This window comes from Typopeltis vanoorti, chromosome 2, assembly GCF_054136105.1.
Source record: "Typopeltis vanoorti isolate ZY-2024b chromosome 2, IOZ_Tvanoo_1.0, whole genome shotgun sequence".
Classification (NCBI taxonomy): Eukaryota; Metazoa; Arthropoda; class Arachnida; order Uropygi; family Thelyphonidae; genus Typopeltis; species Typopeltis vanoorti.
The window spans coordinates 120,623,344-120,640,106 of NC_143550.1; the positions used below are offsets into that span (position 1 = coordinate 120,623,344).

The window sequence follows — 16,763 nt, forward strand, 5'->3', positions numbered from 1 at the left end:
TATTATTAAAATAATAAAGTTAACTACAGATGCTAGCTGTACACTTTCTAATAAAAGCTTAGTATGGATCAGTTTGATTATTTGTATTTAGTATACCATGGTGCAAACAACACTAAAGAAACTAGTTATATGAATGTATTATTTATCATCATCATCAAATTCCTGCCATGTACCCTCAAGGGGTGTACAGGATATGAAAGTACTACATGAAAAAATTACATCATTACTAACTTCCTATGTACAATTTTCCTCCAAATCAGTCTGTTACTTGTCAAGACTCCAACATTATCAGATCTTACATTTCAATCGCCTAAGGCACTTTGTACCATATCAATCCACCTATATCTTGGTCTTCCTCTGGGTCGTTTTCCTGCCAACCTGGCACAGAACACTTGTTTTGCAAATCTTTCCTCTCCCATTCTATTTAAGTGACCATACCACCTGAGATTAGCTCTGCTAACGCATTCCTGGATGCTGACAATGTCAAGTTCTTTCCTAATATCCTCGTTTTTAATATGATAATGCCATTGATGCCATTTGTTCACGCCTATAATTTTTCTCAGAATTCTCATATCTGCGGTCTCTAGTCTTTGGTCAAGTGTTTTACTTCTGACCCAGCTCTCAGATCCATAAGTTAAAACCCGTTTGAACACTGCCTTGTATACAGCTAATTTAGTGTTCCGACTAATTTCTCTCTTACTCCATATGAATTTATTCAATTGACTTCCAACCATACCAGCTTTGCTGATTCTGTTGTCTATTTCTATATTTAATTTACCATTTTAAGTAAAAATCGTGCCTAAGTAGCTGAAATGTTTTACTTGTTCCACAGGTTCCACATTCACAACGCATTTGACATTTTCAATGATTCTGCCTATTTTCATTGTCTTTGTCTTTTTATTGCTGACCTTCATACTATATCTATTACAACAGCTATTCAATTTAGTCAGAGAATCTTGCAGACTTGTAGCGGATTTATTTAGAAGTATAACATCATCCGCATAAAGCAAAGAGCTGACATTAACATCTCCAATTTTGATATCAGGTTTAATACCACTTTCCTTCATAATGTGATCCATATAGATAATGAATAACAGAGGGGATAATGTACATCCTTGTTTCACACCAGATTTAACATTAAACCATCTTCCTGTACTTCCTTCAATTCTAACTGCTGACTTACAACTCAAATAAAGACTAAGTATTACTTGATATAATGCCCCATTGACACCATATAACTGTAGAGTATTGAATAGCTTCTCTCTTGGCACCTTGTCATATGCCTTTTCCAAATTGACAAAACTTAAATACAGATCTTTGTTATATTCGGGTGCTTTCTTGACTAATTGTCGTAAAGTGAAGATCCCGACAGTCTCTATTTGGCCTGAATCCAGCTTGTTCTTCACCAAGCTTTTCTTCCACAATTCTTTCTCAAGTATACTTGCATAGATCTTGCCAGGAACACTCAGTAGGGAAATACCTCTGTAATTCTCACATTCAGTTTTATTTCCCTTTTTGTATATGGGTACTATGAGAGCTCTACTCCAATCATCAGGAATTCGTCCCTCTGTCCAGGCTTTCTGAACTATGCAGTGCAGCCACTGTAAGACTTTTATACCACCATACTTCAGCATTTCTGGTCGAATATCATCTACTTCTGCTGCCTTTCCACATTTCAAGCCTTTGATGGCTTTTTCTACTTCAAGTATGGATATGTATTCCTGACTGCATGCCTGGTCAGTGTTTTTTTATCACTGTGCTGTCATCACTGCTTGTTTCATTTAGCAGTTTTTCAAAGTAATTACTCCATACTTCAAGGATATCTTTTTCTCCTGTTTTCATGTAACCTTTATCATCTCTAACTCCTTTTACAGCACTCTTTCTTCCATTCCTAAGCTTCTTCAACAACCTCCAGAATATTTTGCCACCTTCTTGATATTTATTTTCTATATTCTTGCCAAAGTCCTCCCATGACTTTTGTTTAGCTAGTTTTACACACTGTTTAGCTTTCTTACATTTGTCTCTGTATTCTGTAAGAGACAAAGCTGACTTATTTGCCAGGAACTTTTGATATGCTTTCTTCTTTTCCTTCACTGCCTCTTTAACTTCCTGTGTCCACCAGGGAGTTCTGATTTTTTTATCCTTGCACACAACCTCACCACATGCCTCTCTGGCAGAATCAATCAATGTTTTCTTCAGAGTTTGCCACTGAATCTCCAAGGTTTGATTCCTGTTCTCAAACTTTCATTTTCTTTTCAATAATATTTCTGTATTTTAGTCTACAGTTCACATCTGAGAGCTGCTCAACTTTTATTCGCTTTAAAACTTTCTTACATGTTATTCTTTTCAATATGAAATTCAATTTTATCCTGCTCAAGACTAAATAGTGATCACTTCCAATTTCAAATCCTCTGTACACTCTGGTGTCCTGCACCAGGAAGAAAACATAACTATCAACAATAACATAGTCAATGAGACTTTTCTTATTCCTTGCTTCTTCTCTCCATGTGAATTTGTGCACATTTTTATGTTGGAACATGATGTTAGTAATAACCAGTGCATGTCCTGAGCAGAAATCCAACAGATATTTGCCATTATTATTAGCTTTGCTCTTTTCTCCAAATTTTCCCAAAATATTTTTGTATGTTTGACAATCATTTCCTACTCTGCTATTTAGATCCCCAACAAGGACCAACTTTTCCTTTTTCATTGTGTCAGTTGCTTTTTCTAAAGCCTCAAAAAATTCCTCCACTTCTACCTTGGTAGAACCGTCTGTGGGACCATAGGCACAAATAAGTCTCATTGTCCAGTTCCCCATTCTCATATTTGCCCACATTACTCTACTTGAGACTGACTGCCATTCAAGAAGATTAGCCTCGTATTTTGTATTGAATACTATGGCTACTCCTTCTTTTCCTTGATTGTCATTGCCTGAATATAACATTTTGTATTTATTGCTCAGAAAGATCTTACCAGTTTGGTCTTTTTTGTTTCAGTCACCCCTATTATGTCAATTTGGTATTTATCTAATTCCTCAGCTAGCTCCATTTCTCTGCCATTCAGGCTTCTTACGTTGATAGTACCGATCTTTAACTCAGGTGATGTTGAGTTGGGGTTTGTTTTCAGATTTGTTCCAGTAGCTGACTTTTCGCTGTTCGCCCTGGTTCCCTGGCGAAAACAACGGGGCCTTGTTTAACTGGGCGACGTCCCAGCCGGCATGAAATTTTGTTACGTTGTACCGTCATTTTTATTTTGGTTTAACCAATAAGAATACAATTTGGTTGGCTAAATCCCAAATTGCCAGCCCATCCTCGTTCGTTCAGTATCAAAGTAGATACCCAACAGGGTGCACCATGAGAAGGTGAGGATTGAACATTACGTCAGAAGCCCTGGTCGGTTCTCCGCATTCCTTTAAAGGCTGTGTGGAGGTCTCCTCTCAATTATACAGCTTTGACCCTTAAGCATCCCATGTATTATTTATTAAGTTGCTAATATTTTACTGGATTTCAAACATCTTTATAGAGAGAGTAGTCACAGCATGCAATACTAAATATGAAACATAATCTTGAATGGCAGACAATATCAAGTAGAGTGATGTGGGCAGATATCAGAATGGAGAATTTGATATTGACTTATTTGTGCTTATGGTCTCACAGAAGGTTCTACCAAGGGGAAATGGAGAAATAATTTTTGGAGGTATTAGAGAAGGCAGCTGTCTCAATGAAAAAGTCAAGTTGGTCTTTGTTGGAGATCTAAACAGCAGAGTAGGAAATGTTTTAAGAAAATCTGGAGAAAAGCACAAAGCTAATAATAATGGTAAATGCCTACTGGATTTCTGTTCAGGACATGGATTAGTTATTACTTATACCATGTTCCAACATAAAAATGCACACAAATTCACATGGAGAAAAGATGCAAGAAATAAGAAAAGTCTCACTAAATATGTTATAATTGATAATGATGTTTTTCCACTGGTTGAGGACACAGAGGACTTGAAATAGGGAGTGACTATTTAGTTTTGAGTAGGATAAAATTTAATCTCATATTGAAAAGAAGAGTGTGTAAGAAAGTTTTAAAATGAATCAAGGTTGAGCAGCTTTCAAAGGTGAACTTGTAGATGAAATACACAAACATCATTGAAGAAAAACTGGAAGAGTTTGAAAACAGGAACAACCTTACAGATTCAATGAAAAATCTTGAAGAAAACAATGATTGATTTGGCCAGAGAGGCAGGTGATGAGGTTGGACTCAGGAAATTAAAGAGACAGTAAAGGAAAAGAAGAAAGCATATTGAAAGTTCCTGACAAGTAAGTCAGCTTGTGCACTTAGAGAATACAGGGAAAAATGTAAGAAAGTGAAGCACTGTGTAAAATTAGCTAAACAAAAGTCATGCTTTGATAAGAACATAGAAAATAAATATCAGGAAGGTGGCATATATTCTGGAAGCTATTGAAAAAAAACTTAGTAAAACGAATTAGAGATGAGAAAGGCAACATGAAAACTGAAGATAAAGATATTCTATATGTCTGGAGTAATTACTTGGAAAGACTGCAAAACTGAAGCAAGCAGTGTCAGCATGATGGTAGAAAACTCCCAACAGGAATGCAGTCAGGAGTACATATCGATACTTAAAGTAGAAAAAGTCATCAAAAACCTTAAATGTGGAAAGGCAGATGGAGTAGATGAAATTCAGCCATAAATGGTCAAATATGGAGGTATAAAAGTTTTACAGTGGCTGCATTGCATAATTCAGAAGGTCAGAGGGTCAAATTCCATATGAGTGGAACAGAGCTCTCGTAGTATCCATTTGTAAAGAAAGAAATCAAAATGAATGCAAGAATTACAGAGATTTTACTACTAAGTGTTCCTGATAAGATTTATGCTAGTATACCTGAGAAACAGCTAAGAAAAATTGTGGAAGGGAAGCTTGGTTAAGAACTAGCTGGATTCAGGCCAAAGAGGTTGTCAGGATCAGATTTTTACTTTAAGACAATAAATTCCCAAGATTTCTCAACAATAGTTGAGAAATCTTGGGAATATAACAACTATCTGTATTAAGTTTTGATGATCTGGAAAAGGCATAACAAGGTGCCAAGAGGAAAGTTCTTCAAAACGCTGCATTTATATGGTGTAAATGGGACATTATATCAAGCAATTAAGCTGTAAATCAGCAGTTAGACTTGAAGGAGATACAGGAAGATGGTTTGAGGTAAAATTAGGTGTGTGACAAGGATGCACATTATCTCCACTGTTATTCATTATTTATATGGATCACATTATGAAGGAAAGTGGTATTAAATCTCATATCAAAACTGGCGATGTTAATCTTAGCACTTTACTTTATGCAGGTGATGTTATACTTCTGAATAAATCCAGTACAAGTCTGCAAAATTCCAATTTAGCAATTATTATAACTGTAGTAATAAATTTGGTATGAAAATCAGCAATAAAAAGACAAAGATAATGAAAATAAGCAGAAACATTGAAAATAATCAACTGTGTCCTGAATGGTGAACCTATAGAACAAATAAAATTTTTCAGCTATTAACCAATATCTAGATAAAATAAAACAAAATGGCTTAATATAAAAACGATACTAAATGCAGCAGCAAATGAAAGCTTAGAAAAGACCAAAAAATTCAATAAAAGGAAAAAAACTGAAGATCTGGGATGATACAATCAAAGAAATGATCAAAAAAAAAAAAAGAAGAAGCCTATCACAAACGGTTAAGCAGTAAAAGATTAGAAGAAAATAAAATATAAAAGAATAACAGCCATAGCTAAAAGAGAAGTCAGAAAAAGACAGAGAATCATGGAACAAATATGTTTCTAATATAGAACATGATTTATATAAAATAAGACCCACTGTATGTAAGATTTTGAAACATTTAAATGCAGATACCAAAGAAAATATAAAATTAAACACTGAAATGAAATTAGAAGAATTTCTAAAAAAGACAACTGGCAAACAATTAACGAAAATGAAAAGGAAATAACTAAAGAAGAATTAGAAATCAGCCCGAGAGAAACAAGAAATGGAAAATCACCTGGAGAAGATAAGCTAGATTCAGAACTATATAAATATGCAAGAACAAGATTCAAAGAAAAACTTATTATTTTTAAATAAAATTTACTCAACTGGTATTCCCCCCCCCCCCAGTAGCATGGAAAAAAAAAAGCAATTGTGATTCTTATCTTTAAAAAAGGTAATAGAGATGAACGCTAAAAACTATAGAGTATCAGTATACTAAATTTCTGTTACAAAATATATAGCAGAATCTTAAATAGCAAACTAATGAAATATTCCAAAACTTTATTTTAGAAGTACAGAATGGATTTATAAAGATGATCATGTATAGACCCATGTGGATAGGCTTATGTGCTCGTCAGACATGTTGTAATAGATTTTACGGTATGATATGAACACGGATGGATAGACCTAGCCTTTTGCATAAAATTAATAATAGAGAAAAGAAGAGAATACAATTTAGAAACACATATTGCATATATTGACTTTGAAAAAGCATTTGACAAAGTTAAAAGAAACATTATTTAACGTATTAAAAGAAAGACAAATACTAAATAATATCCTAAAAGCTATCACAAGTATATATGAAAATAATCTAATACAAATAAGATTAAATCACGAGCTATCATATACGAGAGAGATAAACCAAGGGGTCCGACAGGGATGTCCCCTCTCAGCAACGCTTTTTAATATTTACTTAAATGAAATAATAATAAAATGGAATAAAAATTTACATCAAGGAATTAAACTTTCTCCTACAGTGAACTTAAACACTCTCCATTTTGCCAACGACCAAATAATAATTACAAATTCTGAAGATAACTTACAGAAATCTATTTTAGATCTAAATGAGATAGTCAAAGATTATGGTATGATAATATCAACAGAAAAATCAAAAACTATGGCCTTTAAAGGACAAGATCCAGCAAGAACTAAAATAGTAATAGATAACAAGATCTTAGAACAGGTGAATTCATTTAACTACCTAGGATGTATGATCACATATGAAAATGAAAAAGATATAAACGTAAAAATTGCAAAATATTTAAAAATAACAGGTGTAATTAACTTTATATTTAAACCAAACCTAGTTCAAAAACAAACCAGACTAAAAGTATACAATACATTAGCCCTACCAGTCTTAATGTATGGAAGCGAAATCTGGACAATAAAACAAAAAGACAAACAAAGATTAACAACAGCAGAAATGAAGTTTGAGAAAAACTGAAAATTATACCCTATTTGATCACAAAAGAAACGAAGAAATTATGAATGAATTAAACCAAGAACAAGTAATAGAAAAAAATTAAAAAATATAAACATAAATGGATGGAACACGTTCAAAGAATGAAAACAAAGATTACCAAAACAAGTCTTAAAGTACAAGCCATTAGGAAAAAGAAAACCAGGACTCCTCTTAAACGATTACTTCTAAGGCCTGAACCGGCCATGCTAGGCCTATGCATGATGATGATGAAATAGACAACAGAATTAGTAAAGCTGGTATGGTAGGAAGTTTGAATAAATTTAAGCTGTATAATTGAGAGGAGACCTCCACACAGCCTTTAAAGGAATGCGGAGAACCGACCAGGGCTTCTGACCTAATGTCCAATCCTCACCTTCTCGTGGTGCACCCTGTTGGGTATCTATTGGATACTGAACGAACGAGGATGGGTTGGCAATTTGGGATTTAGCCGACCAAATTATATTCTTATTGGCTTAAACCAAAATACAAAACGATGGTACAACATGACAAAATTTCATTTCGGCTGGGGTGTCGCCGGGTTAAACTAGGCCCCCGTTCTTTTTGCTAGGAAACCAGAGCGAACAGCAAAAAGTCAGCTACTGGAAAAAATCTGAAAAAACACCCCAACTCAACATCAGCAGAGTTAAAGATCGGTACTATCAATATAAGAAGCCTTAATGACAAAGAAATGGAGCTAGCTGAGAAATTAGATAAGAACCAGATCAAAATAATAGGGGTGACTGAACAAAAAAGATAAAAACTGGAGAGATCTTTCTGAGCAATAAATACAAAATGTTATATTCAGGCAATGACAATCAAGGAAAAGAAGAAGAATGGCCATAGTATTCTACACTAAACACGAGGCTAATCTTGAATGGCAGGCAGTCTCAAGTAGAGTGATGTGGGCAAATATCAAAACGGGAAATTGGACAATTAGACTTATTTGTGCCTATGGTCTAACAGAAGGTTCTACTAAGGTAGAAATGGAGACATTTTTTGAGGCTTTAGAGAAAGCATCTGACACAATGAAAAAGGAAAAGTTGGTCCTTGTTGGGGATCTAAATAGCAGAGTAGGAAGTGATTGTCAGACATACAAAAATATTTTGGGAAAATTTGGAAAAAAGAGCAAAGCTAATAATAATGGCAAATACCTGTTGGATTTCTGCTCAGGACATGTACATTATTACTAACATTATGTTCCAACATAAAAATGTGCACAAATTCACATGGAGAGAAGAGGCAAGGAATAAGAAAAGTCTCGTTGACTATGTTATTGTTGATAGTGATGTTTTCTCCATGGTGCAGGACACGACAGTGTACACAGGATTTGAAATTGGAAGTGATCACTATTTAGTATTGAGCAGGATAAAATTGAATTTCATATTGAAAATAATAACATGTAAGAAAGTTTTAAAGCAAATAAAAGTTGAGCAGCTCTCAGATGTGAACTGTAGACTAAAATACAAAGATTATTGAAGAAAAAATGAAAGAGTTTGAGAACAGGAACCAAACCTTGGAGAATCAGTGGCAAGCCATGAAGAAAACACTGATTGATTCAGCCAGGCATGTTGGTGAGGTTGTTTGCAAGGATAGAAAAATCAGAACTCCACGGTGGACACGGGAAGTTAAAGAGGCAGTGAAAGAAAAGAAGAAAGCATATCAAAAGTTCCTGACAAATAAGTCAGCTTGTGCTCTTAGAGAATACAGAGACAAATGTAAGAAAGCTAAACAGTGTGTAAAACTAGCTAAACAAAAGTCATGGGAGGACTTTGGCAAGAACATAGAAAATAAATATCAAGAAGGTGGTCTTCAACAACCTCCAGAAGATATTCTGGAGGTTGTTGAAGAAGCTTAGAAATGGAGAAAAGAGTGCCGTAAAAGGAGTTAGGGATGATAAAGGTGACATGAAAACGGGAAAAAAGATATCCTTGAAATATGGAGTAATTACTTCGAAAAATTGCTAAATGAAACAAGCAATGATAGCACAGTGGTATAAAACACTCAACAGGCATACAGTCAGGAATACATATCCATACTTGAAGTAGAAAAAGCCATTGTAGATGATATTCGATCAGAAATATTAAAGTATGGTGGTATAAAAGTCTTACAGCAGCTGTACTACATAGTTCAGAGGGACAAATTCCCGATAACTGGAGTAGAGCTCTCATAGTACCCATATATAAAAAGGGAAAACTGAATATGAGAATTACAGAGGTATTTCCCTACTGAGAGTTCCTCGTGAGATTTTGCAAGTATATGAGAAACGGTTGAGAATTGTGGAAGAAAACCTTGGTGAAGAACAAGCTGGATTCAGGCCAAATAGAGGCTGTCAGGATCAGATCGTCACTTTACGACAAATAGTCGAGAAAGCATCCGAATATAACAAAGATATGTATTTAAGTTTTGTCGATTTGGAAAAGGCATATGACAAGGTGCCAAGAGAGAAGCTATTCAATATGCTGCAGTTATACGGTATCAATGGGGCATTATATCAAGCAATACTTAGTCTTTATTTGAGTTGAAAGTCAGCAGTTAGAATTGAAGGAAGTATGACAAGATGGTTTAATGTTAAATCTGGGGTGAGACAAGGATGTACATTATCCCCTCTGTTATTCATTATCTATATGGATCACATTATGAAAGAAAGTGGTATTAAACATGATATCAAATTTGGAGATGTTAATGTCAGCTCTTTGCTTTATGCGGATGATGTTATACTTCTAAATAAATCCGCTGGAAGTCTGCAACATTCTCTGATTAAATTGAATAGCTGTTGTAATAGATATGGTATGAAGGTCAGCAATAAAAAGACAAAGACAATGAAAATAGGCAGAATCATTGAAAATGTCAACTGTATTGTGAATGGAGAACCTGTGGAACAAGTAAAACATTTTAGCTACTTAGGCACGATTTTTACTGAAGATGGTAAATTAAATATAGAAACAGACAACAGAATCAGCAAAGCTGGTATTGGTTGGAAGTCAATTGAATAAATTCATATGGAATAAGAGAGAAATCGGAACACTAAATTAGCTGTATACAAGACAGTGTTCAAACTGGTTTTAACTTATGGATCTGAGAGCTGGGTCAGAAGTAAAACACTTGACCAAAGACTAGAGACTGCAGATATGAGAGTCCTGAGAAAGATAATAGGCATGAACAGATGGCATCAATGGCAATAGCATATTAAAAACGAGGATATTAGGAAAGAACTTGACATTGTCAGCATCCAGGAATGCGTTAGCAGAGCTAATCTCAGGTGGTATGGTCACTCAAATAGAATGGGAGAGAAAAGATTAGCAAAACAAGTGTTCTCTGCCAGGTTGGTAGGAAAACGACCCAGAGGAAGACCAAGATATAGGTGGATTGATACAGAACAAAGTGCCTTAGACAATAGAAATATAAGATCTGATAATGGAGTCTTGACAAGTAACAGACTGATTTGGAGGAAAATTGTAGATAGGAAGTTAATAATGGTGTAATTTTTTCATGTAGTACTATCATATCCTGTACACCCCTTGAGGGTACATGGCAGGAATTTGATGATGATGATTATAATAATATTATAATATATTAATGTTAAAATTTGAAATCCCATTTTTCTTAAAAACAACTAATCATAGAATTTCTAAGTCTGAAATGAGAGAAAAAATGCCTGTATCATGAGCCCTCCGTAATTTTCAAATTTTATATTGTGCTCTTCATATTAAAAAGGTTGCTGATCTCTGCAAGATGTGCTTTGCATTTATGGGAAATACTAAGGAAAGAGGTCTGGAGCTTGCTCCACCTTTACTACGAGTTGCCCATAAGGCACACCTTATGCTTGAATCTGCTGAACTTTTAGTTTCTATATATTCGGCATGAAACTCTTGTAGTTTCTATATTCGGCTATGAAATAACGCTGGATTCGATATTCACTTAATTTGTATCATCATGTATTATATTTGCAGTGTTTTTTTTTTTTTTTTTATGTTTTCTTGCATTTTAGCACATACTGGTAATGAACGTATCTCTCAGATATGCTGCAATACCGCTGTGAGCACCAAAGCAGTTTACAATAATTTCTCTGAGGGCGCACTAAAAATTCACTGTGGGCGCCATGGCACCCACGGGCACTGCGTTGCCGACCTCTGCCTTAGATGATAGAAATATAAGATCTGATAATGTTGGAGTCTTGACAAGTAACAGACTGATTTGGAGGAAAATTGTAGAGAGGAAGTTAGTAATGATGTAAATTTTTCATGTAGTACTATCATATCCTGTACATGGCAGGAATTTGATGATGATAGATTACATGTTAGAGATAATGCAAGAAGAGAAAACCGGAAAGTGAGTGAGGAGGGGAGAGGCATCTTTCTTCCTGGAAATAAGACAACATTGCATTTTGGTGGAATTAAAATTCACCAGGTTGTCCTCACCCCACTTGAGAATGGCAAGAAGACCACAAGGCTTAATCGCTATTAGGACAAGAGACAACCGTAGTGCATTTGGCACTTACAAAGTCTTCTTTGGATATGCTGATGATTTTACATTACAACTTGTTATTAGTAGTGTAAGCTGAGTGGGAATATGGAGTTTTTGAATAGAGCCATTGGGCATATGCTGAATTTTTAGTTTGGACTACTTTGGTGCAGTTATTGGAGAATGGGGTTCGGATAAGAGTCAAGGATTTTGAGTGGATTGGGGAATAAAAGCATACTCATCTAAGTGAGAATAATTTTTTTTAATTAATAATTTCTGTTATTAGATAACAACAATGGGAGCAATAATCAGACCATGGAAATAAGACGAAGTTCCTGAAGGTTATTCCAATTGGCACTGTTGTATTGTCACAGGATACAAAGCTGAGAATGACTGGGGAAGGACAATCTGTAAAAAAAGGAGACATGGATAAGGTTATGGTTAGACCTGCCAAGAGCAGGTCTGAAGCACTATTGAAGTTAGCTTGTTAAGAATAGGTCCGAGGTATTGGAGAATGAAAGGGAGTATCTGGAATTTGTGAGTTGGTGATTAATTTTTGTCAAATCATTACTGATAGCAAAAGTTCAGATTTTTAGTATATTAGCAACTTATAATAAATAATACATTTATTTTGTTCCTTGGTGTTATGCCGCCACCACCATGAATGACCAATAAACAGTTTATAAACACATACTTAAACTTTTGGTATTTATTATAAATTTTTAAAAGAACAGTTCAAAATATATTTGTATTTTTTAAATAAAAGTAGAACCAACCTCTCTCTAGCATCCATAACACAGTGAATACATGCTCATTGAAGAGAAGAATGACACAACGTGACTAAGTGTATAACTACATTTATGCAGTGAAGTGACCATGGTAATCCTCATCTAGTTCTATGTTGTTCTAATCTTAAAGGGCAGGGAGTAGGATAATATTTTTTGGTCTCTCATGTCTGCAAGTAATAGCTCCTGTGAAGAAGTGTTTTTTTTTTTTTTTTTTTTTGAATGAACATGATCTGTGGTAATCCTAGGTTCTACCGCTTAATAAACCTGATGTATTTATGGTGCTCCTACATAATGGTAGAAGCAGATCATATAATTTCAATAAATATAACTTATAGAAAGTATTTGTAGATTTCAGGATGAGCGAAGCATATCTGCTCTATTCTTTAATAGAAAAAACTGGTTTGAATGCAGACTAAGCAGTATTTGTATCTAGTATTTTATTGTTCAATGAACGAAAAGCTGACTTTTAACTGCTATGAAGACTGGAGCCAACAGCCATAGCTCTGTAATATAACAGTTCAGATTTTATATTTGTTCTTAGTGATGGTAATGTGGGTGTACTAGCATATGGGTTTGAACTACAGAAAAAAATAAGTAAGCCTGTTGAACCACATATATCTAAGGACATATGAGCAACATTTTTTGCACGTGTGTGTGTTTCTTTCTAAATTTATTATGGGAAAGGAGGATGAAGTAGGTTAAGAAAGTATCTAACATCATAACAGTATTATCAAAACTAAGGCTGTTAGCCTGCATGAAAGCACACCAAACCACAAAATACTCAAGTGTTTTTATCAACAATTTACTTGCTGTAGTTAGTCAGAAACACCAACAAACCAAACAATTTCTCTATTCATAACTAAAAACTTATTCCATCCTGTACATAAAAAATGTTTACAAATAATACATAAAATAAATAACCAAAGCATTACTGCAAATTTACTTAGCCCCTGGCATACTACCCAGTCTTTAGTGCAGCATAGAAATTATATATCCCAAAGAATCTTTTCACAACAAATAAATCAATTACACATCTAGAAATCTTAAACAAAATGCATAAAAGGATTCATAAATATTACTTACAGATCTCTCTGAATCATATCTGTCAAGAGACCATCAATGTTTTTTTTAAAAGTTAAATAAAAAACCATTGGTCCAAAATGTCGGGTAGACCTCAGATCATCAAACTTCTTGTTCATTTCAATGTGATCATAAGTTTTTTGGACAATCTATATAAAAGAAAATTTAACATTTTATAGTTTCAAATCATATATTTAGGCTTACAGTTTTATTTTTTTTTAAAAAAAAGCAGTTACCAAAGATCAAGTATCATAGTGAATATGCATGCTGTATCTTATCAGATATGAGCAAATATATCTGCTATTACTTTTTATTTTCCCATAGAGAGTAGGCAAGGCTGCCTTAGCCCTATCTAACTTCTGGAACCTGAGGATCAGTCAAACTCCACCATTAGCCAATCAAACATTGGTGGCCCAAAAGTGTCACTAATTTTAAATAGCATCAGGTGAAGAGATGGCAGACAAGTGCAACCATCTCAAGGTCTCTAACCTTAACACGCTATATTACTGTATGAAATAGTGCAAGTTCTATGGTTGATTTTGTTGAGTTTATGGAATGAAAAACCTGAGTTTCTGAAAGAAAAAACTGCTAGTCCCTACCACAGATTGACTAATGTGGGAACTAGTTGAAGACAGGAAATGAAAGAGTAATGCAGGCAATTTCAAAATGGAAAATTGGACACTCAGACTTATTTGTGACTATGGTTCCACAGAAAAAGCTCCTGAAGTCAATGACTAGAATCTAACTTTGATTTTTTTTCTTCAGATAGCTAGCACTATATATACACCACTTCCACAGGGCTATACAGGTAAGTAAATATATTTGGTCAGAATATATATTAAAATCCATGTTTATGTTTGTATATTCAGAATGTTTAATAGATTCAGAAAGTCTCCTTCAATTTTGTGATGGAAACACTGACATGAAATAATTTCGAGCCAAAAGTGTAGGATATTCTCAAAATTCGGCTGGCTCCAAACCAACTATCAATCACAACTACAATCTACAAATCATTACTGTCAACAACAGAAATCTGACTGAGGGGGGGGGGGGATTCTTCAAATCACACTGCGATAAAGGCTTTAGAACCATACTTCTTAAAAGTATTATGTTACTGCTGCTAATTTATATTATTTCTATAAGAGGATATTCTGAAAGGAATGCATTCACTGTGATAGCTCTCCACTCAAACAAAAGATAGCTTGAAGTCTCTATTTTCAGACACTATTTCTCAATATAATCTCCCTTTCAATGCATTTTCAAAACCATCACAATAAAAACTCTTCTGGTTGTTTTTGGAACCATTTTCTCACCTCTACTTTGATTGTTTGTCATTTTCAAAATGAATACGCTTGAGATGCCTTAAATTTAATAATAACCAAAAATTGATGGTGCCAAGTCTGAAATGTCAGGGGACCATTCCAAAACTTCCAATCAATCTTCCTCTTTAATAACTGCTGTAACAAACACATTTGTGTGTGGCCTTGCACTGCCATGTGAATGCAATGGCTGTTCCTCGGTACAATTAATTTGTTTCAACTTTCTCAAGGTCATTGCATGACTTTGAAAATTTATTGTCATTCCTTTCATTACACAGTCATAATGAATGTGGACTCTACTATTCCAAAGGCTAGTCGACATGCACTTTCTGACAGAAAGCCATTTTTGAACTTTTTTTAATCCTTGGTTAGATAATGCTGTGATATTTTAGACTGAATTTTCATTTCAGGGTCATAATGAATCCACCTTTCATCCTCCCGAGTCATGATTTAGTGAGGAAAAGCATGGCCTTCCCTTTGGTAACTTGATGCAATCAACAACAAACTTCCATTCTCATCTTTTTCATTTTGCTAGACAACGGCACCCACATGTACACATTTTACTATAGCTCAATTCTATACCGATTGTTTTTAATATATCATTCCCACACATGAGAGGTGTGTGGAATCAATAAATCCTTAATGCAATGCAAATATAAGCTTCTTGAATAGCAGGAAATGAAAGAGAGTAATGTAGACAATTTCAAAATGGAAAATTGGACACTAAGACTTATTTGTGCTTATGGTTCCACAGAAGGTTCTACTGAGCAAGAAATACAAAAAATATTTCTAGTCAGAGGCAGTTGATATAAAAAGCTGAAATTTAAAAGAAAAGCTTTAGATATCTACACAACAGAGGAAGAAATAAATATCAAACATACAGAAATGTTTGTGAAAATTTTGAAAAGAATAAAACTAATAATAATGGTTAAGTACCTGCTAGGTTTTCTGTTCAGGGGTTTTGTTCTGGGTACGTTGAAATGAATACCAATTTAAAACAAAAGTTAGTTCTTATTAGAAAATTAAAAAAAAGCTACCTGACTAGGAAATAAATATCACACATATAGAATTGTTTTGGGAAAATTTGGAGAAAAGAACAATAATAATAAAGGTTAAGTATCCACTAGGTTTCTGTTCAGGATATGAACTATTCATTACAAACACTATATTCCATGTAAAGATGTGCATAGTCACATAGAGCATACACAAAAGAAATAACAGAAAAGTCATAATGACTACATTATTGCTGAGAGTGAAATATGAAGAATGGTTCAGGATACAGGAATTCAAAACAGGAAGTGAATGCCATTTTTTTTTTTGAGAAGTTTAAATTGAATACCAAACTGAAAAGCAAAATATGTATAAAAGTTTTAAAAAGAATCATAGTCAGGTAGCTTTCAGAATTATCTGATAAAATATGAAATGAAAGGGTTTGAACATCATGGAAACTCAGTGGCAAAATGTGAATAAAAAATTGACTGATTCAGCCAAGAAAAAAAAAAAAATCCTTAGCAAAAGTTCATGGCAAATAATTAAAATACACAGAAAAATATAAGAAAGCAAAACTACCTGTGAAAGTAACTAAAAATGTCATAGTAAGAATATGGTGATAATTATCATGAAAGTGACAATGTTCTGGAGGCTACTGGAAAAAAAAAAGCTGAGAAATGGAGGAAAGAGTGTCACTCTTATAATAAAGATTATAAGATTAGATAAAAACTGAAAACATTTTGGGATGTCTGGAGGAATAATTCTTTAAGACTTTTAAATTACATAACTAGTAACAAAAGAGTGGCAGTAAATATTCAAGTTGAATGCGGTCTGAAGCTGAAATGTAGAAA

At 34.1% G+C, this 16,763-nt stretch overlaps 1 protein-coding gene across 1 annotated transcript in view; it reads right to left on the reverse strand.

Annotated features, from left to right (window-relative positions):
- mRpS22 (mitochondrial ribosomal protein S22) overlaps positions 1–16,763 on the reverse strand; it is a 114,338-nt gene that overhangs the window by 14,249 nt on the left and 83,326 nt on the right. The window contains exon 6 of the mRNA XM_090412860.1: positions 13,607–13,752. Within this exon, the coding sequence (XP_090268986.1) occupies positions 13,607–13,752 (146 nt within the window). The remainder of the gene's footprint in view (positions 1–13,606; positions 13,753–16,763) is intronic.